Below are 24,100 nucleotides of genomic sequence, written 5' to 3'. Positions count from 1 at the left end.
CACCTGGTGGAGCCAGGACGGAGGGGCTGTGGCTCACTTCTCCCCACCCAACGAGGACCCATGTGCCTGGAAGCCACAGCCCACTGCAAGAGCCTGTCTCCAAGTGCCTGGCACACGGCCTGCACCGAGAAGAAGCTGAGGACATGACTTCCACAACCATGGGGTTAGCAGCTGGGAATGATGACACTGGCACATATGCACGTGCATTTGCATGCTCACCCCACATACACATGCATGCTCACCACACACCTACAATATACACTCACACACATGCACACTGACCACACATACACATGCATATAAACACACGTTCACTACATTCACCACTCACCCCACATACACACATGCTCATTTACCACATACACGTGCATGTTTACAGGCATGCATTCATGACACACACGCACATTCCCCGCACCTACAAACTCACCCCCACGTGCACATGTTCACCTCATACATGCACTCACCCACATACACACATGCACATTTATTGTACACGTGTGTGCATTCACCCCAAATATACACGCACACATGTTCACCACACATACACATAAACACACCCCACATACATACACACATGTATGCACATGCAAACACATAGGGAAACACTCCTGATCAAACAGTTCTGACCTAGGAGATCAGAACCTCCGAGTCTGAGATGTAAGACACTGTTACCGGTTAAGCTCCTTCTCAGGAGATTCTGAACTGTGGCCAGAACACTACGAACTGCATTCAAGCTCTAACACTACAATTTAAGTCACCGTGAGAAGTGCAGTTTACAACCTCTTGTGGCTGACCCGCCCCACGTAACAGATTCTGAGTAACCCCACAGAAAGTCAGCCGCTCCAATTAGCAGCATTCAAGGGAAGGGGATCCTTTTGTCTGTTTTTGGCCATTATGTGCTACAAACTTCCTGAAAAGCACAAACTTTCCTTAAAAACAAAAAATAAACTAGAGACTATGGAGTATGAGAAACAAACTGAGGGCTTCAGAGGGGAGGGGGGTGGGGGAACGGGATAGGCTGGTGGTGGGTAGTAAGGAGGGCACGTATTGCATGGTGCACTGGGTGTTATACGCAACTAATGATCATCGAACTTTACATCGGAAACCGGGGATGTACTGTATGGTGACTAACATAATATAATAAAAAAAACATTAAAAAATAGACTATAATTTAAAAGCAAAGATTTCTAAAGTAAGAACATTTTCTAAATCACATTGTAATCACTGACCTCAAGTAAACCTTTGAGAACCTACAAAGCTAGTTACTAATCTATCAGAACCTAGTCCAGTAAGTGAATTAATCTGTCTACACTTCTGTGAAGGCTGGAGGATGGCCCAATGAGCCAGACCTGTCTCTGGATGCCCCGTGCCTCCCTGTGTACCAGTTCTGGTTGTTAACACCCTCGAGCCACTGAGCAGAGCACTGTCTGCTGTGTGACAAGGCCATCTTTCTTGGGACTGACCCCGGGTCACACGTGAAGATTAACACCACCAGCTTGTCACTCTCCTCCTTTCGCAGACACTCTACTAAGAGAGAAAGGCTGTTGTCAGCAGATTACGAGACGGAGACAGACAAGTGGAAACTGTTTAATTACTGTATGAAAAATATTTTCACAATTAAAAAAATTTTCAAAGACTTCTTTGTGAATGATGAGAAAAGCACACGCACGGCAGCCTGACAGCTATGCTGTGAGCGGTGCTGCGGGCGAGACACTGCCCAGCACCCACTGTCCCAGTTACCCACTGTGCCCCCGTGGAGCTGCTCAGCTGTTCCCTGAAGAGAGGACACATCTTAACAAAGAATGGTGTTGACCAAGAAGTTCTGCTGAGAACCAGTCGGCCTACCCACACCCTGGCCCGCTGAGGACAGACTCATCTACCAACAGGCATGTCGCTGCAGAGACGTGAGGCCAACCAAAACAAACGAGCAAAAAAGTTACAAACTCTTAAAATTCTCTAATGCCGATGGATGCGTGATTTTCAAGTGTTGTACAAAAAAGATAGCTTTGATGATTCAGATTCAAAGAATAAGTCGATATGTTCCCTACCACCAATACTAATCTTCAACACCTACAAAAAAAGATCAAATTTTCCAATGATGTTAACCGTATTGAAATGGATGTATTTACTCAGCACTGATATTCTACAGAAGTTAAGACAGAAAGCCACATGAAGAATTTTGTGTAACCTATTTCCATGGTCTTCCAGATGAGTAGCTTCCGGGAGGCAGGCCACGGGCCAGAGACCATGAGGGCAAAGGCAAGAAGAGAGGAAGTCGGCCAACTCTGAGGGGCTGAACCCAGTCGCTTTCCAGGAACACCAGCTCCCAGGGGCTCCAAGTTGGGACATACAGTCGGGCCCCCCGAGAGGAGCCAGAGACCGCCATCTGGAGAGAAGCATCGGCAGGCCAAGTGCAGGGCTGAGAATCAAGCACGTAGGCACCTGAACGAACCATGGACCCCGGGGAAGCACACTCAGGCCAGCAGGAGCAAGAACTGCGGGAACTACAGCAGCGCACCACGTCGCGGGCAGCCTTCCTGATTATGGGGCTGCGGGCACAGAGCATCCCATGGTCAGGAGCCAGCCGGCTGCTCCCCCAATGCCTCTGCCACCACGAAGTCTGGGCAGCGCACGTGGACCTCACAGTCCAGCGTCACTCAAGCCCACGTCGCGCCTAAGTCTTCAAGAGCAGCAGTCTCACAGTGACGGATGCATCCCGAGTTGTATCCAAATCCGCCCCGCTCCCCGCTCACTCACTCGGAGCTGGAACAGCGGTGTTCCACAGCAAAGGATGCCGTGCACACGGGCTGGTGGAGATGGGGAGCAGGAAGGAGCGCCAACGCCTCACTTGGCTGCCCACATGGCTTCATGAGCCCAAGAGAACAAACCAGTCTCTGTCCGCTGTGAACTTCAGAAATGCACAACCTGCAGGGACAGTCCCTGCCAACCGAGGTGGCCGTGCCCTTCTGTCACCATGCCCTGAGGAACCGTGACAGAGCTGATGATGAGCTGGTCATCTCTCAAAGACACACCTTGTCGAATGGCTGCCAAGTTCCCCCAAAATGACTGTTGTCCAGGTTTTTTTTTTTTTTTTTAATGACCTTTCAAAAAGCCATGAGACCAGACAGACTGTATCACTTCATAGTACAAGGACTAAAATAAACTCACAAAAATCTGAATGAAAGGTCATGGGAACAGATGTCGAGCCTGAGGATGATGCTTGGGAATCGAGAGGGAGGGAGATGAGGCTGACTTTCTGCTCCACATGAGAGTGCCGTGGCTTCTCTCCGGCAGAGCTGACGCTGTCGGACCCTGGGGGCTGACATCTCTACCATGTGCACCAGCTTCAGATAAAAATGGGAACAGACAGACACACAAACATATCTCCAAAAGCAGAAAAGGCAGAATAACACGTACGACACGCCTCTGATGAAAAGTGAGACCACCACCAATTGATTATTCCACACATACGAGGTAAGAAGACACAGAAATCCGTGCGAGGGGACAGATGTGACCAGAAAAGCCTAATATATTTCTTTAAAAAAAGACGTGAAACAAACATCACCATTTGCTGACCCTGTTCCGAGGGTCACTCGTGACACTGCCCCCTGTACTGACAGTTACGTTTAGTTTTTCCACAATAAAAAAGCTTAAGCAAAAACCATGGAAATGGTGGCTTTAGTGAGCAGAACTGTAACGCTGAACACCACATCAACTTTAAATGCCAAATTTCAAGAACTTACTAGTAATGTACGACAGCAGCATAACGTGGAATATCTCATGACACCGAAAATACATAAAGCTATCACTGTAAGAGCCAAACACTGGAAACACCCCAGACGTGAGCACAGGCGCAGCCAGGACGACGCAGCACCTACACCGCGGGCCTGAGGAAACCACGAGAGGGCGAGGATGTGACGAGCCTCAGCCGTGCGCGGCCGAGTGGGAGCGAGTGGGAGCGGGCGGGTTGTCTGCAGCGTGTGCCCCCGTCCCGCTGTGCTCCCGCGGAGGTAGCACCGGACAGGGCAGGACGGAGCAGCACAGGCAGCGCTGGGTCCTCACTTGCACTCACTCCTTGGCACACACGAACCTGCCATCACCCTCTGCGTCCGCACGGTCCTTCCTGGGCGACCCTGCTTTCCTGGAGAAGGACTGCCTGCCTCATCAGCTGACGCAGCCTTGCAGGAGCTACGTCCTTCTTCCCAGACTGTCTCTACTTCTGCGGTGACATCTGCTGACCATGCCCTGACAGGCTGGGAGGCATGCTGTGGGGAGGCAGAGCCGTATTCCCAAAGAGACTGTTAACCCAAAAGGCCCAGCAACAGTCGATGGGACAGTCTGGTGACACGAGCTAAGTGGGCCGTGTGGCCACAGGTCCTCCCCTTCAGTCACCAGAAAGGGACGCCTGCCAGCACAGCCACAGCCCAGAATCAGAGCCCACCGACCAGCCCTCATCTCTCCTCGAGTTTACACCTGCGCCCTCCTGAGCCATGGCCCCAGGAGCTGGGTCCAGAATGCCAACAACAGGGTCCTACTCCTTCCAGGGGAGACAGCAGTCAGATATACTCTCCTATGACCGGGTCTGACAGAAGGGGACCAGTGAGGATGCAGGCACCCAGGGGCCCCTTCCTGTGGTCGCTGTCAGTCTGGTCCTGGCTTCCTGGGGGCGGCTCCCATCCCCACGCAACCCCATGTACAGCTCTGCTCCTGCAGGCTCCTCCCCTGGCCTCCATGCTCTGGGGCCCAGCGCGTTGTGAAACCCTCCGAGCTCTCTCTCTGACTGCCCTGCCGAAGTCCCCACATGTGCCAGGAGCCTCCAGACCCCCACTTCTGACAGTGCAAGCCCAGTCAATGCCCTCCCGTTTCAAGCCCTTCCCTTTACGAAAGCCACGAGGTAGGCTGCCACCCCCCCCGCCATCCCACCCTGTTGAGTGCCTGTCGGGCCAGCAGCAGCTGCAGCGCTAGGAACTGTTTCTCCTCAGAGTCCCTGCACCTTGCTAAGGACCGTGCAGCCACATGCACCTGGGAGCCACAGGAGCCACAGAAGGCCCCTCCTCACCTCTGATGACAAACGTTCCTGCCACACTCCTTGGCACACATGAACCTGCCATCACCCTCTGCATCCGCACGGTCCTGCCTGGGCGACCTGGCTCCTGGCTCTACCTCCTCTCCCTGACCCGAGCCACTCCATACACAGAAACCCCCCCAGGGAAGCCTACCTACTTCCACATCTCCAATTAGCACTTGGGGTACAGGCATGATAAAGGAAAGGGGACCACTGACACAGAATTCAGGGAGCTGGCTGACAGGGGAAACTGATGGGGAGGCGGGGTAAGGGCTACTGGTCATGTTCCACTGAGACTGGTTTCATGAACTGTACACAGGCTATTGGTCATGTTCCACGCACATTGGGTGTGCAACAGTTAGAAAGTAACAACTTTTAACACTATATAAATCCTTCAATGAACTTTCACAGCCCCTAGAGGAAGTCTGAAGCCTCAGGCTGTGTTTGGATGGTGCCCGGTGCCCACTGCCCACTGCCCACAGACGCATGGGCACCCCCCCTTTCCCTGCATCCTGGGCTCCAGCCACTGCCTTCCGCTCCTTCCACACCCAGTGCCGCCACCTCGGGGTCTCCTCCGCGTGGAACAGACTTCCTCCCTGTCATCATCTCACTAAACTCCTGCTCTACCTTCAAGCCTCAGCTCAAACATTAATACAGTCAAGCAGAATTGAGCCCTGACTTAATCAGTAGCAGCTCAGTCTCCCAGTCCTCCTGGAACTGCCTGCTCATGAGCCGTACGAGTCCACGTCTCATTCATGTGCGAGGTCCAGGACTACACGTCTGCTCCACCACACTGTCCGGAACCCGGCAAGCGCTTGCATGGGCCAGACACATCAAAGTGGTTTCTGGTTTTGTTAATTAATAGATGTTGTTTTCCGAGCAGCTTCAGGTCTACGGAAAACCTAAGCAGAAAGCGGGCCCTGCACTCGTATGCTATGTATTGCAGCGGATGGTCTAATGCGGACACGTGACGATTATGAACTAGAGCCCACAGCTCCCGTCAGGGTTCCTTTCGGTGCTCACTCTGTGGGTCTGGACGAATTTATAAGGACACATATCCACCACATAGTGTCACACAAAATAGTTTCACAGCCCTAAAAATCTTCTGTGCTCTGCCTATATTCATCCCTCCACTGCCTTTCCACTGGCTCCACAGCTGTGCCTTTTCCAGAACGTCCACAGCTGGAATCCTACAGTATAGAGCCTGGAACGGTGGCTTCTCCCAGTGAATGTATCCAAGGTCTTCGTGACTTGATAACCCATTTTTTTAGCACTGAGTAACAGTTCCTCATCTGGACGGACCACAGTTCATTTGTCCATCACCCACTGAAGGACGTCTCGGATGCTTCCAAGTTTCGGCAATGATGGACCACATGGAAAGAGTGTGTTGCGTTTTCTGAGACACCATCACGCTGTCTTCCGCAGTGGCGGTGCTGGTCTGCGGTTCCCCGCAGCGGAGACCGCACGCTCCTGCTGCCCGGCATCCTCACCAGCATCTGGTGTTGTCAGCATTCTGAATGTTGGCCCTTCTGACATGCGTGCAGTGGGAGCTCAGCTACTCTTCACTGAAGAGGCCAGGAAGACAGAGGGTAAGCATCTTCACATTCACTGGGCCTCGGTTTCACTTATGCAGCTTTTTACAAGTACACCAGGGTGAGCTCAAGCCTCCCGCCTCTATTCACAGACCTGAGGTGGGCCTCTGGCAGTCACACACCGCTGATACCTTTCCATTCTGACTGGTCTTATGTGCGCCTACATTCAGACTGGGGACTCTGTGAACGTGGGAGACATTATGTGCTGGGACAGAAAGCACAAATTCATAACCATCTCTAGGTCCCCGGTCCCAACAAGGTGCTTCCGACACAATAAATGCTTACAAAATGAATACTAATCTGACCTGTAACTGATCTTAAAAACCCATCCAAAAACAGATCGTTTTTGGGGGTCCACTATGCAAAGACAGTATGGACTGGAATCCATTTTTCACATGCTGTGCAGAGCAGGCCTCCCAGAGCCGCGGGGCAACCGGCAGGCCAGTGTGCAGGTCCTGCTGTCAATTCCACACCCTCTGCATCGGTGCGGAGAGCAGAGGCGCACGGGCTCAGAAGATGTACCAACACGGCAGCCCGCCCAGTGCCGGTCCACCTGACCAGAGCCAGGCCAGGAAGCTGTTCCTCTGGAAGACACAGATTCCCGAGGCCCAGTGAAGATCCTGATGTAACAGCTCTGGCCTAGAACCTCAACTCCAGGCAGGTTTAGAAACCCCAGGTTAGAGTCAACTCTCCCCATTTTTACTCCCAATAGCCTTCAAGGGGCTAGTATGATGCTTTAAATGTCTTTACAACTGCACATATTCCAGTTTCTAAAATGATTCATACAGACAATTTCTAGTGAACGAGAAAGTTATGTTCTAACACTGGCTGTCAAAATTCGGAATGCATCTTCCCAGAGAATAACATAACGGACCAAGGTCAGAAAAGACCACTAAGGACCTACCTACTGCTCACAAAAACCTTTTTACGGGAAATGTGTCTTGGGTTCTCACGTGGGATGCCAAGAAAGCCTATCCCCAATCCCATGTTGCTCCTTCTAGGCTCTCCATTCCCCGCTCAGCACCACAGTGGAGGCCTCACAGCAAGTACAGGCAAGAGGGATGGCACCATCTCCACATTACTTTGTTTCTTTATACTTGTCAGGAAAACAACAAAAGTGATTTTACATGAATCCATTTCTGCTGGCTCCAAATTGTGTATCTATAACTTGAAATATACCTTCCTCCCAGTCTTGCCCCAACCTCTGTCCCCAGTCACCCCACATTCTAGGCCACACAGCTGCCGGCCTGCACTTTCAGCTGCCCCAAACTCTGCCCCACAGCTCAGGTCTCCACCACAGTCAGCAGCACCAGGAGACCCTGCAGAGAAGGCTTTAACGTAACACATGGTAGTTGTCACCCACATGGACCTGCTTAAAAAAATACAGCCCCAAACACCACAAATTCTTCCCCAACCCACCACCATTTCCTAAAACCCATGGATAGGAAGTGAAACTAAATTCCAGGAGCATCACCTTCATCCATAAAATAATTTCCTCATGTATTTTTTGACAACGTAAAAACACAAGAGCACTTTGCACAACATTATGAGTTTTTAAGAAGCTCAAATTTAGGGGGCCTGGGTGGCTCAGTAGGTTAAGCATCTGCCTTCGGCTCAGGTCATGATCTCGGGGTCCTGGGATCAAGCCCCGTGTCAGGCTCCCTGCTCAGTGGGGAGTCTGCTTGTCCCTCTGCCCCTCCCTCCTGCTTGTGCACGCTCTCTCGCTCTCCCAAATACATAAATAAAATCTTAACAAAAAAAAAAGGCAGCTCAAATTTAAAAGCGAATTTAAAGCCCATCTTGCTTCTTCGACATATCGTCAACCCTGTTAACAGCTCAGACCAACGCCAAACGCTCCCTCATACCCTTTTCCACCCTGACCTTCCTGCTTACCTCCTCCTGAGTAAACATTCTAGTCCCCAGTGCACTACAGTGACTGTTTCAACTACCATGTCACACGAGGACCAGGTGTCACCTCAGACACACAAAGGGCAAAGATGCCCTTCTGGGAGCTCCCCCCCGCCCCCCGGCTCTGTAGCTGTAGACCATTCTTTGCCTTTCCCAGCCACTCTCCCTCTGAGAACAAAGACAGTGTCTACCCTGTGATAAGTGCTCACAGAGCATGTCACATACACCCATCTCCATAACCAGGAAGCCTGAGGCCGGAGACCGTGGGGTCAGGATGTCCACCCCCGGCATCAGACCTTGCCTGACACCTCTCGCAACAGCGTCCACTGGGTGCCCCTGCCACAGGAATAAAGCAACCCACGTGACCTGCCCTGCCACATCTCCCTCTGTCCAGCACAGTGACCCCAAATCACAATCCTCTCATTGTCCCAGTTCAACAGCTTTTCCTGAATCAAGTCACTTAGTCAAATACTTTCCCACGGGGGCATGAAGGTGAGGGTGGCAGATGGGGCCCTGGCTGCCCCAGACCCAACATTCCTGGGGGAGGGGTGGGAGGCAGTGTGCAGAGAATTAAAGCAAGGTGCTGAGACATGACGGCTGGTAGCCGATGGCCTCAGACAGGTGACAGTGAAGCCAGTATCTCAGAAACTGGAGTGTCCCAGGCACAGGAGGTCAGGGATCACTCTTGGCTGCAAGGCACTAAGGCCCCAAGACAGGAGCCGGCATGGCACATCCCTGGCGGGAGCCAGAACCACCTAGACAATGCAGGGCCAAGGCTGCAGGACCAAGCCATGGGGAAAGCAGGGGCACAGCTGAGAGTTTGTCCCAAGCATGATGGGTCTGCACATGCCAAGTAGTTTAAACAGCATGATGGCTGTGGGGGCCAGAGCTGCAGGAAGATGAGCTCCACCCTGTCAGAAGCCCTGACTGTGGGTCCCAGCAGACAGGCCAGTGGAGGAGCCTATAGCCCCACCCTTCTGGGGCACTGGGCAGCCACAGAGACAGGAGCCAGCACTCCTCTGTGACCTGTGGGCCCCCCACGCAAACTGCAGCTCTACGCTTGAGTGAGCTGACAAACGTACCACGTAACGGACAACTGCCTGGGACATTTCAAACCTGGGACTAATCTTCTGAAACCAGTACGCAGTGGCGTTCCCTAACCATACCAGGAACATGGAAGCAAAGAACGATCTCTCAGAGCTTCACAGCTCTGGACCCAAAGAGAGGCAGTCGGACTCAGGGAGAAGTCTGGCATGTAGGCTCCGGGCTTCACAGCCTCCCATGAGAGCACCACCAGGCAGGCTTCAAGCAAACGGCTTATAATTACTTTTACTCCCCAATTTCAAATCTTGGAGTTAAATTTGGTCTTTTGCAAACAAACAAACAAACAAACAAACAAACAAACAAACAAACAACAGGCAGCAAAAGAGAAGACATCCATCTGCTTTTCTGAAGTGGATTTACGAAGGCGTCTGCAGGTCCAGAGGCCTCCCAGCAGAGCACCCCGTGGACGCCTCCTGGCCCACCCCCAACTCCCAGAAGGTCTGTTTGTCCTGCTCCTCAAGAACAAACAAACCTGAAAGGTTAGGGGCCACTGAGGCATCTGCCCAGGAGGCGCGGCTCCACACACTCGTGACAGCTGCGGAAACCTCACTTCGGATGAATAAACCTACAGGACTACTGGGCCCATGCTTCAATATCTCTGGTGACTGCACGGTCAGCATCCATCACAGAGGCTTGGATTTACTTACCTAAGTAATGTGCTGGGTGAAATGCCATAGGCTTACTAGTCGCTGAGTAATATCCAATTGCTCTCTTAAATCGAATAACTTTGTCATCTGTTCTAGACTGAAATAAATGCAGGAAAACCTTTGTAAATCGCATGCCGCTGGTCCTGTGCATGAACATACTTTCACAATTCAGCACATGTATCATCTACAGCTTTTCAAGTTAGAGAAGAGTTGAGAGTACATTAAAATCTTCCAGGAAAATCAACAAATCAGACTCTAATCCTCTCAGAGTGACATGGGTAACACAGACTGGCACCCCATCAGGAGACCCGGGTCTGCAATGCAGCCCTCAGGAGTCCCGGGCTTCTCCGGGCCACGTCCCTGGTGCTGCCTGGGGGGGGGTGGTGGTTTCTGTCCCGTCTCCAGCAAGCAGGACAGCAGTTTCAGCTTTCTAGAGAGACATGGGAGGTCACACCAACCTCATGTCCTCTCTTAACCCCGGCCCGCTCACATGCCCTACTTTCCAAAAAAAGGAAGAAGAAATCCCTGACCATCACCTGAAGGGATGGACAAGTCATGTTCACAGTTCCACTCAGCCCACGTGATAGGTCTGTCTTCTCAGGAGAAACGTTATCGATCATGATGGAGAACGTAGGAGCAGCAGACCTCCCAGGTGTCTACCTCGAGCGCTCCCGGTGCAGCCGCAAGGGAGGCTGGGAGCCGGCTGAGGGGCCCCTGCCATACCCACCCCCGCTGTGCAGAGTGTTCCGAGCCTGCACTGTACCTGAGAATGCTGGAACACATCTTTAGCTACGGCATCCAAGTCCGAGGGGTCCTGGATGTTGCGGACGTAGTCGGCCACAGCCTTAATCACCACATCGCATGGCGGCAAGACTAGCTGGTGGGCCCGGACCTGAGAAACAAGTGCACAGGTCAGTACATGAGTCCCAAGGCAGGGCCCAGAGGCTTCAGGCCCCATCATGACCCCCTGTGAGTCTTGGTCCCAAGACTCTGGTGCTGAGGCTCAAGCCAAGCTCAGCAAGTACAACTCAGCCACTTCCACCGAGCTAGGTCAGGGAGCGCCTGGCCAGTCCCACATTACTTCTGCAACCTGCTCACCGTCGATCCTGGGCCCAATACCCCGTACCCCACAGCACCAAACACGGCGCGAGAAGCCATGGGCTGCAGACACTTCTGTTCTTCCTATGCCAGCCAACCAGAGGCCGTGCCGGCCGAATGCAGCCCAGGTGCCAGAGCACCAAGAAAGCCAAGTTGGCTCTGAATGGGGAGAAAGTAGGGTCCCTGACTGCCGATGCTGACAGTCATGTCTTGTGAAAGATACACAGAATAAATCTCAGAATATTTCATTGTCCCAGAATAGCTGATCCCACAAGAAGGTAAGTAAACAGATTTTTTTAAATGGTTTTATGTTCTTTCATAAAAACTAAAAAACTATGAAAAAAAGATACGATTTCAGCTGTAACTATAGTTTTGCCCTTCTCTTAGAAACAAAGATGAACCGGGCACTAAGTTTGTTTCTAGCAATTAAAAAAAGTCAAACGACAGCCAGAAATACTCTTTATTTCCCATATAGACACAAAGATCACAAAGATAAAAAACAGGGCACAGACCCCCAAACGCCCCGTGCCTCCAGAGCTGTGTGCTCCTGTCCGCCAGCTCGTGACTGTCCAGGTGGGCAGTGTCGCCACAGGGTCCTCCAGGGCGGACGGGGAGCAGGAGAGCTGGCTTCGGGGATGAGGAGTGAGGAAGGGCCACAAGCCATGGAGTGTGGCGGCCCCCAAACCTGGAAGAGGCAGGAAACACCTTTCCAGAGCTTCCAGAAGGAATGTGACCTTCAGAACGGTAAGATGATAAATCTGAGTTTTTAAGACATACACACACATGCACAAAGACAGAGAAAGACAAAAGGAAAAAACCAGAAAACCTAAGCCTGAGCACAGGAAGTGGAAGAGCCCACCAGAAAACAGACATTTATACTTTCAAGTCACTATCGAGAACATTTTCAGATGCACAGACGACATTCACTCTCTCTTCACAGGAACAACAGGTTTTCTTGAAGCACCGTTCCTCACGTCCGAGTCGCGGTTCTCAGCCCCCACGTGCCGGACATTAGTGCTCGTGAAGGGACACCCCAACACGAGGCCTCTGGACAGCCACGCACACGTCTACGCACACACATCACAAGCTCAGTCCTAGAAACCCAACCCCCCGGGAAGACAAAAGCCCACGGGTACACACATGTTCCACGGGACGAAGCCTGGCGAAAAGCACGTGCCAGCCAGTCTGGGAGGAACGCAAGTCCCATCTGTGCTCCCCCTTCTGGGGTGTCTGGTCCCAGGGCCGGGCAGGAACAGGGCCAGCTGGTGGCAGCCCAGGAGGGAGGAGTCGGAACAGAAACCCCTGCGCCATCCTCACAAAACAAGGACAGGGTCAGGGACAGCTGTGGCCGAGGGCCCAGGGCCTCGACTCCTGGCCTTGGCAGTGTGGGCCTAGCCGACCAGGTTTGCCCCTAGCACCCTGAAAACCTACGAGGCCCTCGTGGTTTTCATACCATACAGGCAAGGCTGGCTATTGTATGAGGATTTTAGATACAAAACAGATCGATGACAACATGGTGAGAACAGAACCTACAGGATATAAAAATGGCCAAATTTGAAAAGGGCTGACTCCAGGGGTGGGGAGCTAACAAGGTGGCACAGGCCACCTCTCCTGGGGTGCATACCCTGTCACTGGGACTCTGCAGATGACAGGGAGCCACTCACGGTCTGTCCCGCCTCGAGTGAAAATGACCATCTGTCACTTTTGTTCCTGTGGACATCCTTGCTGCGCTCCCACCCCCAAGACTGCTGTGCTGAACGAGCCTTAAAGTAAACAGCCAGTGAAGGCTCCTGTCTGCGCCCCCCGCCCCACCGCCTCCAGTAGCACAGAGGTCCCCACGGCCCGGACTCCCTCACACCAGCCACCCCTGGCCCTGCAGCTTCATTCAGAATCAAGCTCCCCAAACCACCTTGGGGCAGCACCCGGGGGCAGTGGCCAGGCCCAGGGGACAGCATGAGAGCAGGCACAGCTCGGGGCACACGCGGTGGGCCTCGGTGCAAACAAGAGGCTTTAACTCAGGAAGAAAGCAGCACACAAATCTGTCCAACTCAGACGGCACTGTTATAACCTCAAAACACTCAACAAAAGATTATACACGTTTCAAAACAATTCACCACAGAATTCCTTTTATGAGCAATACTCCTAGTACATTCAAATACGGCTATATTTGCAAACAACCTTTTATTAAACTTCTGACATTCCTGACAACTTTTAATTTGTACTTTCTTTAAAAACCTTGCCGTGTCACACTGAGGAGGAATCGCGCATTCCTGCGGGCTAGGAAACGGTGCTGAGCACGCCGATGCAACAGAGAAAGAAAACAGTCGCTGAAGACTCCGGCCACCTTGAACACGGCTCACGGCTCTCCATCCACACACGCCCGCACACGCACACTACCACAGGTGTTTTCGGCCGACTTTCGGCTGGTACAAAACGCTGACTTGCTGTCCCTCAAAAAGTGCGAAATCCTCCTGAAGACTCTCTCAACGAGCACACAGCAGCAACTACAGCAGACTTAGAGCAATCCATCCCTGGCCACTCATAAAAACAAAATTAACACTCAAACCACACAAATGAAGCATTCGCTCGTTGGAGACAGACTTCAAGATACTTTTACGAAAGTCCCATTTCTCCTCTTTTTTTCTTAGAGCGGTTGTACTTTTATTTTAGCCCAAAGCTTAACATTAGGGAAAAAAACCCAAAATTTAAATAAATTGCAATATATCTAAATTAAAGTTGGAAACATGTACTTTTTGTCTCCAAGGATAGAAAGTAAATTCTGTTTAATTAAAAACCAAATGTTTATTATCATCTGCCTTTTTACAGCACTTTGTAGCAACTGCAGTAATCGTTACTCACTTTGCAAGCAAAAAGACACCATTTGGAACTGGAAAGGACCTCCCAGAGTGTGCAGCTCCCCTGCTTGCAGACAGGACAACTGGTGACAGACAGACAGTGCTTGGTGGGAGCTGGCAGGCGTACCCTCGGACAAGGCCATCTGCACTGAGCCTCATCTTTCCCTAAGGTCCCACTGCCTCCTGAAGGCCACGTGCTGCCATCTCCTGTGGGTCGTGGACAGGTGGTGGGTGTGGAAGGCACTCAGCCAGGCAGCCCCCACGCTGGCCCTTCATGCATCCCCTGGCTTCCCCTCTAGGACCCCTCAGACCCGCAAGCCAGCAGGCACCCCCCCATTTTGCCAGCCATGATAGTCCCGTTCCGTGTGCCTCTCTTGACAACCTCTACCTTGTATTTTCTTCTGAACCCTGGCCTAGTGCTGGAGCTGTGGTGAACTCAGTGGTCTGAGCACGGCACACACCCACTCTGCAGGGATGTGACCAGGTCCACAGAAGCCCTCGCCATGCATGCCCCAGCACAGCCAGCACCAGCCGCCGCAGCCAGCAACGCGCTCCCACTCTTTAGGGCCCCCATTCCCATCCATACACTAGCAATTCAAGGGCCACAACACAAGTTAGCATCTGTCTCCCCAAGGAGACAATCTCTTCCCACCCCTAAAGGTGAAATAGCGAAGGTCCTGCCAGAGAATCAACTGGTAGCTGTCAGGTTCTAGCATTCCACCACTTACAAGATTCTGTCGCCTCATCTTGGTTACATTTCAAAAATCAAAGACTTTCCCGCAAATTAAATTAAACGGCACAATGCAGTTACCACATGACATTTCAACTGTTAAATTAAATCCATTCTGCCACAGCAGCAAAGGATTCCACTAAAATCCAAGATTCTCTCCCAGACAGTACATAGATTACATCAAATGCTCTTCTAAAGCTTTCTGAAACATGCCACGAAAAAGGATAATTTGACAGGGTCTTAACACTCACATGACAGAATAAAATGTTTCTACTGAAACAGCAACTCCCTTCCCGAGGCGACGCCATCCTGGCGGGGGAGCATCCAGCGAGCCGGCCTCGAAGACCCGGGGCATCCCACATGGACACAGGGCACAGCCACGGGGACCAGGCAAAGCTGGCAGTGCAGTAAGCCATCTCTTTCGTGAGGTCAAAGCACTGGCCCGTGTTCCACTTCCAAACAGATCCTGCTCCAGTTCTAAGTGGTGTCAACCCCATTCTCAACGTTTTTGTGAGCTTAAGACAAATAAATGGGCATTCTCCAAATCTATATACCATATTTTTGTGTTGTATAACTTTTTACCTCCTTTTTAAAGAACGGATATTCTGAGAATTTGTCTTCACTTCAGTTCCCTCCTCCTTTAATCCTCAGGCCAGTGCCTGAGAAGAGCGTTCGGCGACTGCCACTCCATGAACAGCACCCGGCAAGTGCATCTGTGTTCCTTTTTTTTTTTTTTTTTTAAGATTTTGTTTGAGAGAGAGACAGCTCACGAGCAGGCGGAGGGGTGGAGGGAGAAGCAGGCTCCCCGCCAAACAGGGAGCCGGATGCAGGACTCGATCCCAGGACCCTGGGATCATGACCTAAGCCGAAGGCAGACGCTTAACTGACTGAGCCAGGCGGTCACAAGCCCCCCACCCCGCCTTTTAAAGATTTTTTGTGTTGCATCTTTAGGAAAAGACCATCAGCATCTGACACACAATTTGGCTAAACACATTTATATACACCAGTTTCCTGACATGAAAATTTAGCCCCTGCACACACACAGGGAAGCAGTCGAGAGTCGATTAAACTGCGCTTAGATGCACGCGTGTGTAGTCTGACATCAGCCAGGCGGTGTTTGAAGCCTGGGGAAAGGAGCCCATGGTGAAGTTTCACTTGCCTTTAAATAATCTTTCTCCTGTGCATTTTCTTCATACAGAATAGATCATCTGGGGCCACTTAAGTCTTATTCCTCGTGTTGACAGGAATTTGAAATCCTCACATGTTCAGGAAACAGGAAGACACAAATGGGATCCCTACAGCAGCAACTGTGTGGGGATGTGACCCGGCGAGGCTGCTGCAGGGCATGACTCGCCATCCACCCCACCCCCACCTGCATAAAGGAGCTGCACACTGACTTCAGTGACATCATTTATAAAGCTGACACTGAAAGGGAAGACGGGTGCAAGGAGCTGGACCATGTCTGACTTCACGGCACATTAGTTTACGGTACACAATACAGTTTGACTTGAAGTACTTTCTTTACAAAAATACTTAGGAAATATAAATGTTAGAGATCCAAATGCTTCAAAATGAATCAAAGTTAAAAATAAAATGCAAAATAAAACAGATTCATGTTTGTTTTGTTTGAAAAACACTATAGTTATATTTTAATTCTGCTGATAATTATGTCATCGTAAGTATGTCAAAGTTCGATGGTATCTTATCTTGCTTTTGAAAATCTTATAGTATGCTGCTACTGATTAAACAATAATATCAACATAGTCAAAAAGTTTTATATGAAGTTTTTACATGGAGATTGCAGTGCTACTATTTTGTTTAGTCTGAAATAAGAAAACAAGATCAAAAAGAACAAAAAACCCTTCACAATCTCTCCCAGCTTGTGCCCCAACTTTGCATAAATGCTCTCCATCCATCATGTACGTTTCTGCAAGTTCATTATCCTCTCGTCTAACTGCTCAGCGCAAGGCTGTAAGCAAGTCAGAACACGCACCACCCTCATGTCAACAACTGGGACAGTGCGACTGTCATGGCCCTCAGTCCCCCCCAGGCCGGTCGTCAGTGCATCTGGCTTGAGCTCTGAGATCCACATGGATCCCTACAGGACTTCTGGCTAATTGAACAAACACAACGCAAAACCAGGATTCTGGGGCTTTCTGGGGCTTGGTGCTGCTGCTCCCACACGGCCTCCCAGGTGCTCACCGGAACACGGGTGAGCAAAACACAAGTTCCACACAACAGCTCTGCTGAAGCAGAACCTGACCCCTCCATCACCATTAGGAAAGCCACAGAGTGTGACGGCGGGAAGTCTGAATCCTGGCAGCGTCAGGGAAGGAAACCAGAAAGCCACTTTGCCGACACTCATTCACTTGTGCACGAACACAGGACGTTAGAGGCTTACACTCTTGTTGGAGACAAAGTGCTGACCCAGGATGGCCCCTCAGAGGACCACACAGAGGAGCATCGCTGCATTTTACCCTCACGCCACCACCCTGCGGTGCACTCTGCGTGTCCCGAGGGGACAGACGGGCCCACTAAGGGGCTCACTCGCTCGAAGGAGCACCCAGGTGAGCAGCGTGGCCACCTCCCCAAGGCAGACCACACTCGGGTATCCTACCTTCTAAGTGACACCTCTTCTAGGGTTGAGCTGTCCTTTCTATGAACTGATGGCAGAGGGCGAGCTCCTTTTCCTTTTGGTATTCCTAAATAGGTAAGAGTTGGCAACACTACAGTAGCCTTCCCAACCATTTTTTCTAACAGGTCCATGAAATCCAAATTCATGTTGTTGATGAAGGGAGCCACAGGAAAACTGTCCACAGGAGAGGTATGAGTTCGGGCCTTGTCAGACGCAGGGAGGACAGGCATGGTGGCCGAGGGCTCGGGCACACACCTGAGCACTGCCACCACAGGCAGTCAGGAAGGAAAGGATGGGGTCAGGAAGGGTCAGACCAGATGGGGGAAAGAGACCCCCAAGCTGCACCCTAGACGGTCAACAGAGACAGCTGGTATCACTCTCAGAGAAACAGATACAGGGGATAAACCCACTCGGACAAGTACGAACACCTTATTTGGTGTGCGGGTGGAGCGTCCTGGTGGAGATGCCTTGGCAGACGGTGGGCTACACCCTGCAGTCAGGGAGGGTTCTCGTGGTTGAACTACACTGGAGAGTGGTCAACACAGTGATGGCAGCTGAAACCCTAAGAGCAGATGAGATGTGCCAGAAAGCTTGAGGCCACAGCAAGATGCAGATGGACCATAGGGAACACACACACACACACACACACACACACACACACACACGCAGAGGAAACCCGCTCACACAGAGGAGTCAGGGAGAGGATCCAGCACATGAGGAACACAGAACCAGGCTGCGGTCCAGGAAGCAAAGCAGGGGTTTGCAGAGGTGAGGAGAACAGGGTGGCTGAGCATTGAGTGTTTCACACTCCAGGGAGATGAAAACCATTCATCACGTCACAAACATCAACCAAGTCCTCAGCGGCCTTGGACAAAGGCCCACTGTGGCAGCCCAAATTCACTGAAGGGTTAAGCTGCTGGGCACATTACTAGAGGCCACCCCCTAGAGATTTGTAGGGGAGCTGAGGGGCTGGGATAACGTGGGAAAGACTGGAGCACATTTACAAACTGAGAGCCATGAGAGCACAGGGGCAATGGGACTGGGTGTGCAGGGCCCCAGATATGTCCGGTGACAACAGTTCAGCTCAAGAACACAGCACAGACCAGTCTCAGACCGGAAAAAGGCAGTGGCAATGGGCCTGGCCGGGGAGAACATGCAGCCTGGAGGGGGCCACGGGCGCAGCAGCAGCCCTAGCACTAGGATGAAGGGTCTGTAAGTGGGAGGAGTGTGCGAACAGGAGAACCTGGAAGACAGCGATGAATGTTCACGACACGTTCAGGAGGGGGGATTTTACCTGTAGACATGGGCAGCGCAGTTCATGATGGGGACCCTAATGTTTAAATCTGCTTTACAGAGGCATTTTATCTCCAGTAAAACCTGTCAACCTCAGGCCCACAGTCCACTGAATTCTGAGGAAGGCACACGTTAGCGGAGCCAGCACCACCACGGGGAATACAGCCCAAGACGCCCCCCGGTCCCCTGCGCCCCTTCCCAGCCAGCCCCAGGCAGCAGGTGCACGAGGCGCCCTCTCTCAAGTTCTACCTTTTCTGGGGTCTACACAGAGGCGGTCTCCTTCCCCACTCCCAGGGCCTCCCCGTGTGACTCTATTCCACCCATCATTCACTGACCGGCAAAGGGGTCGTTCTGAGGCCCCACGTAAAGCCACGCGGATGCTCAGGCTTAAGTGTGCGTGAACACCCAGCTTCACTTGTGGAGACTGCCGCCGGGTGGGAGTGCGGGTCACAAGGGAGGTGTGTGTTCAACGTTGTAAGAAGCTGCCGGGCTGCTGTCCAGGTGGCCACTCAGCCGTGCTCCCCTGGCAGCCACCTGAAGAACGGCCGCCTGTGCTGTCCCGCCACCTCCCCCAACTGTGACTGGCATTCCCTAATGATGCGGAGGGCCTCTGCGTGCCTACTGAACATTCCGGAAAGTGCCTGTTCAAACTGTCCCCCATCCTTTATTGCTGGGTTGTATCTAGTAAGATACAACTGTCCTTTACAAATTCTGGACACGGGTCTGTTATCAGAGACATACTCTGACCCTCTCCCTCGGCTGCTTGCTTTTCCTTCTTTTCACAAAGAAATCTTTGCCTCAATCAAGGTCGTAAAGATTCCTTATGTTTCTTTCAGACTTGATTTTTTATATTCTTTTCATTTTTGCACATGGATATCCAATTACTGTAAACTGTCCCTTCCCCATTTCGTTACCTTGGGGCCTCTGACACGAGTACCTGGCCACGTGTGCCAGGCCTCGCTGCCCTCCGCTGCCCTCCACGGACCTAGACAACCACCCTGCATCAGGACTGCACTCAGCAGATTCTCACAGCTTCACAGTGAGACATGAAGCCTTCCAACTCTGTTGTCTTCCTTCTCGACATTTTTGTTGTTATTCTAGGTCCTTTGCAGTTCCACATGAATTTTAAAATCAGTTTTCAATTACTTCCAAAAAAGAAAAGTTTGCTAGGGTTCTGACAGAGGTAATAAAATCTAAGCAAGTCTTTTAATCCATGAACACAGTGCTTCTTTCCATTTATTTAGGTCCTTCTTCAACCACAACTCTAAATTCACCGTCTGCTCAGGAGGGCAGTGCTCAAGAAGAGACGGTACAGCACCATCGAGGGAGGAGGGTTGCTGGGCAGGGGGTGGACATGGAGCCCGAAGCAGGTGGCACTGACATAACCAGCTTGAGAGGGCGCCCTGGAAGGGAGACACCGAGAGGAGGTGAGCAGAGAGCCACAGGAGGCCCAGCAGCAAGTGTCCACACTAAGAACTAGCACCGGCAGAAGGTGGTGGTGACAGAGGGTGAGGGGTAGTGAAGTTTACGAGGGAGATGGAGCTCTTCTGGGAGGAGATCCAGGGCAGGCCTCTGGGCCCAGGAGGCCGTGGTCCAGCAGGGCCGACCACAGACCTGACAGGAGGTGTAGGACGTGCAGCCAAGCCGTCTGGCAGCCCCAGTGCGCTGAGCTCACGTGGGCTCTGGAAGGTAAAAGAGAATACTGGCAAGGTCCCCAAGGCTTTCCCAAGTGACAAAAAGTGACTGAGTACAGCCACTAGGAGCAGTGAGAGGTGGTATTTAGATGGCCTGAATCTTCAAAGAGTTACCAAAGAGCCAGATCAGAAAAGGAAAAGCACAGCCCACAGAATGGGGGAGAGTATTTGCAGACCACATGTCTGCTAAGAGACAGAATCCAGAACACGAAACAAACAAAAACACAAAAACCAAAAGAAGCCCTTACGACTCAATAATAAAAAGACAAACCCCCCCATTTAAAAATGGACAAAGGACTTGAACAGACATTTCTCCAAAGAAGGTAAACGAATGGTCAGCAAGCGCAGGGAAAGGTGCTCAACACCATTACTCACCAGAGAGATGCAAATCACAACCACCTCACACCCACTGGGACGGCTGAAAATACAACAGACAACGGCAAGTGTTGGCGAGGATGTGGGAAATCGGAACCCTCACACACTTGCTGCTGGGAGTGTGAACAGAGCAGCCGCCACGGGAAGCCTCCTGGTCGCTCCTCAAGAAGGCGAGCAGGACCAGCAACTCTGGCCCCAGGCACACACCTGAGAAAGGAAAGTGTGTTCACACAGACGTGGGCACGATGCCCATGGCAGCCAAACAGTAGGCATAACCTGAATGTCCGCCAGCTGATGAGTCCACCCCCGGGCAAACAGTGTCCTCCCGCCAGAAACAGGAGTGAGCACTGGCAGCTGCTCCCGCGTGGATGAACCGTGCAATCACGCTCGGTGAGAGAAGCCAGACACATAAGGACATGGAAGCCTCCTTGTATCAAGTGTCCAGAAGAGGCACGTCCAGAGACAGACGTGGACCAGTGGCTGCCACAGGCAGGGAGGCAGAAAAGCGGGGAGTGACTGCCAACAGCACTGGGTTTCTTTTGGGGTGATGAAAATATTCCAGAATTAGACAGCGGTTGGTGATGGCTGCACAACTCTGTGAAAGCTAAAAATCACTGAACTGTATACCTTGAAAAGATGGATTTTACGACATGTGAATTATAACTCAATAAAGCTGTTACAAAAAGAAACACAAGCTTTCTAAGCAAGTGGCACTTTTGGATTAACTGCCCAGCAAATCCCAGCTTTATCATATACTTTTTTGGTCCCACACTTGGCTGGTCTAAGAAGGGAGATGTCTCTGGTTGAGCCGCCTCGTAGTGCTTACTGTGCAGAGGTCAGTGGGGGGCACAGGGTGTGCGCTGTGTGCACATGGAGGTCACAGGGTATGTGTGCAGGGTGTGTGTGCACGCGTGGGTTGCGGGGGGTGTGTGCACACACGGCGGTCACGTGTGTGTGGTGCCCGTGCAGACGACCATGACGTGAGCAGGAATATGCTTGTAAATCCTGGAAGACCTAGTATCAGGCTGCCAAGAGTGGCCATCCCCCTGGAACGGGGCTGCAAGCAGCTCCTACCTCCACACCGCACAATGGTTGATGCTTTCAACTTTTAGGCGTCTGATGTGATTTCTCCAGAACCAACGAAGTGCCTCTCGGCGCTTACAAAACCCTAGGATGACTTCTTGGTGAGTTAACTTCAATAACTGCGAAGATACAAGCAGGCACTCCTTCTCTCAAAGGCCCACCACGCCCAACTGCCAACCCCAGCAATGCCTCTCAAGGTGTAATTCAGAGTAAACGAGCCCATCCTTCTATTTATGTACAATTTATACCCAACTTTCAAAACTGATTTCAGAAAGGACCTGATCACCAACCTTGTTCCAATAAGGTTGCACAGTATGTCAGCTGCACCATAAAACCTCACTAGACCTGAAATGCTGCTGCTCCACGCACAGCGTGAAACCCACACGGGGCCAGGCGCCACACCGAGAAGGCTCGGGCTGGCCAGACACCTGGCCTCACGGCGCTTCATCAAGGAAGCCAGGATGGGGAGAACTGCCGAACCACACTTCATCCCGGGGGCCTGCCAAGAGCCCAGCTGTGCCCCAGCCTCAGGAGTGCTGCATTCGTGTGTGCTGCATGGTGAGACACAGACGGCCCTTCTGTCCACCCTATGATCCTGGAGACCCTGCCAGGCCATCTTCCAGAACCAGACTCCCTCCTCCCTGGGGTTGACCGACTGCAGCACCCTGTCCCTAAAGACCCTAGTACAAAGGATTACTCAGTGACTTTTGGTGGCAGACAATAACACACAAAAAATATAAAGTTAGAGATAACTTCGAGGAAAATTCTAGGTAAAATTTAAAACCAGGTCTTCCTGATGTGAACTGACAGATCGTCCTGGTGTCCAGCCACCTCAGTGAAAGGTACTACTGGTTAAAGGTAGGTGGGGTTACAAACACAAGGAAATTTGAATCAGAAAGGGAGGTGTGCACCGGCTAGCCTGGAAGGAGATCTGAGAACAGGCAGAAGCCAGGGTGCTTTGGGGGTGTTCCAACAGCCACCCAGGGAGTGGGGCTCGGGGGCTCTGGCACTCTGCTCATAACAGGGGCGCAGTATGGAGCACAGAACAGAAACCCACCAACCATGTGGGAGACTAGCGTGTGCGGGAGGTCTGCGGACAGGAAAGGCCGGCACAGATGGGCTAGGGGGCATGCCCAAGCAAGAGGTGGACAAGGCGCCCCGTGGCAGGAGACATTTGGTGCTCAGAACAACTGATGGGGATAAAAACTCCAAATGCGTGAAACTGAACATCAAGTTTGGAACACAAAAACCATTAAGATGAATACAAAGACTTGTAACTAATGGTCCAACTTAAAAACATTTTTAAAATTAAAACTTAACACTTACCAAAATAAAAAATTCCACCACTTACTAGGACTCAAAGTCACAGAACAATAAAAACCCAAAAAGCGCATTAAAAAAAAGGAGCTCACTGAGCATGTGCTTATGGCCAGGAGGTGCTTCCACCAGGACTGACCATTCTAAGCCCCAAAGGCCCCGCTCCTAGTTCTAGAATTTTCCGTCACATAACATGGCTGCCTGCTGTCCTGAACACAAATGAAATATTCTTTCCTTCCAAATCAAACCTAAGACATTTGATGCCACCTTACGAGCACTTCTTCACACAGAAACTGAAGAACTAGAAAGCTCAACTCCTGCCACCTTACGAGCACTTCTTCGCACACAAACTGAAGAACTACAAAGCTCAACTCCTGCCTGGCTGCCTTGCCTCCTCTTCCCTGCCACCCTTGCGAGATTCTAGGCTCGAAGTGTGTCCAGCACCGCCCTCCCACCCCAGCGAGCACAACCCTGATTAACGGCGTGGCACATGGAGTCTGCCCCTCCCGGCCCGCTGTCCGCAGGTATCAACCTTGATCTGGCTGTCTGTGCCGCTCTGCACCCACAGGCCCTGTCCAGACACGCTCTCCTAGAACACCTGGAGCGAGAAGGTCCACGCGGAAAGGGTGGAGACAATGGTGCTCCATGATAAGGGGTGCTCTGGGCTCCTCAAGTAAGGAGTTCACAGAACACCCACCTTCTGG

At 51.7% G+C, this 24,100-nt stretch overlaps 1 protein-coding gene across 3 annotated transcripts in view; it reads right to left on the bottom strand.

Moving 5' to 3' along the window:
* The window catches only part of FAM120A (family with sequence similarity 120 member A), a 93,797-nt gene that overhangs the window by 47,719 nt on the left and 21,978 nt on the right, over window positions 1-24,100 (bottom strand). For all 3 annotated transcript variants that reach the window (XM_087858772.1, XM_087858773.1, XM_045772598.2), the window contains exons 4-5: window positions 11,080-11,208; window positions 10,317-10,413 (exon numbers count right to left, since the gene is read on the bottom strand). In XM_087858772.1, the coding sequence (XP_087714898.1) occupies window positions 10,317-10,413; window positions 11,080-11,208 (226 nt within the window). The remainder of the gene's footprint in view (window positions 1-10,316; window positions 10,414-11,079; window positions 11,209-24,100) is intronic.

Source organism: Ursus americanus, chromosome 34, assembly GCF_024610735.1.
Source record: "Ursus americanus isolate L20-20 chromosome 34, mUrsAme1.1.p, whole genome shotgun sequence".
In the NCBI taxonomy this organism is placed as follows: Eukaryota; Metazoa; Chordata; class Mammalia; order Carnivora; family Ursidae; genus Ursus; species Ursus americanus.
This window is presented reverse-complemented; position numbering and strand designations above follow the sequence as displayed.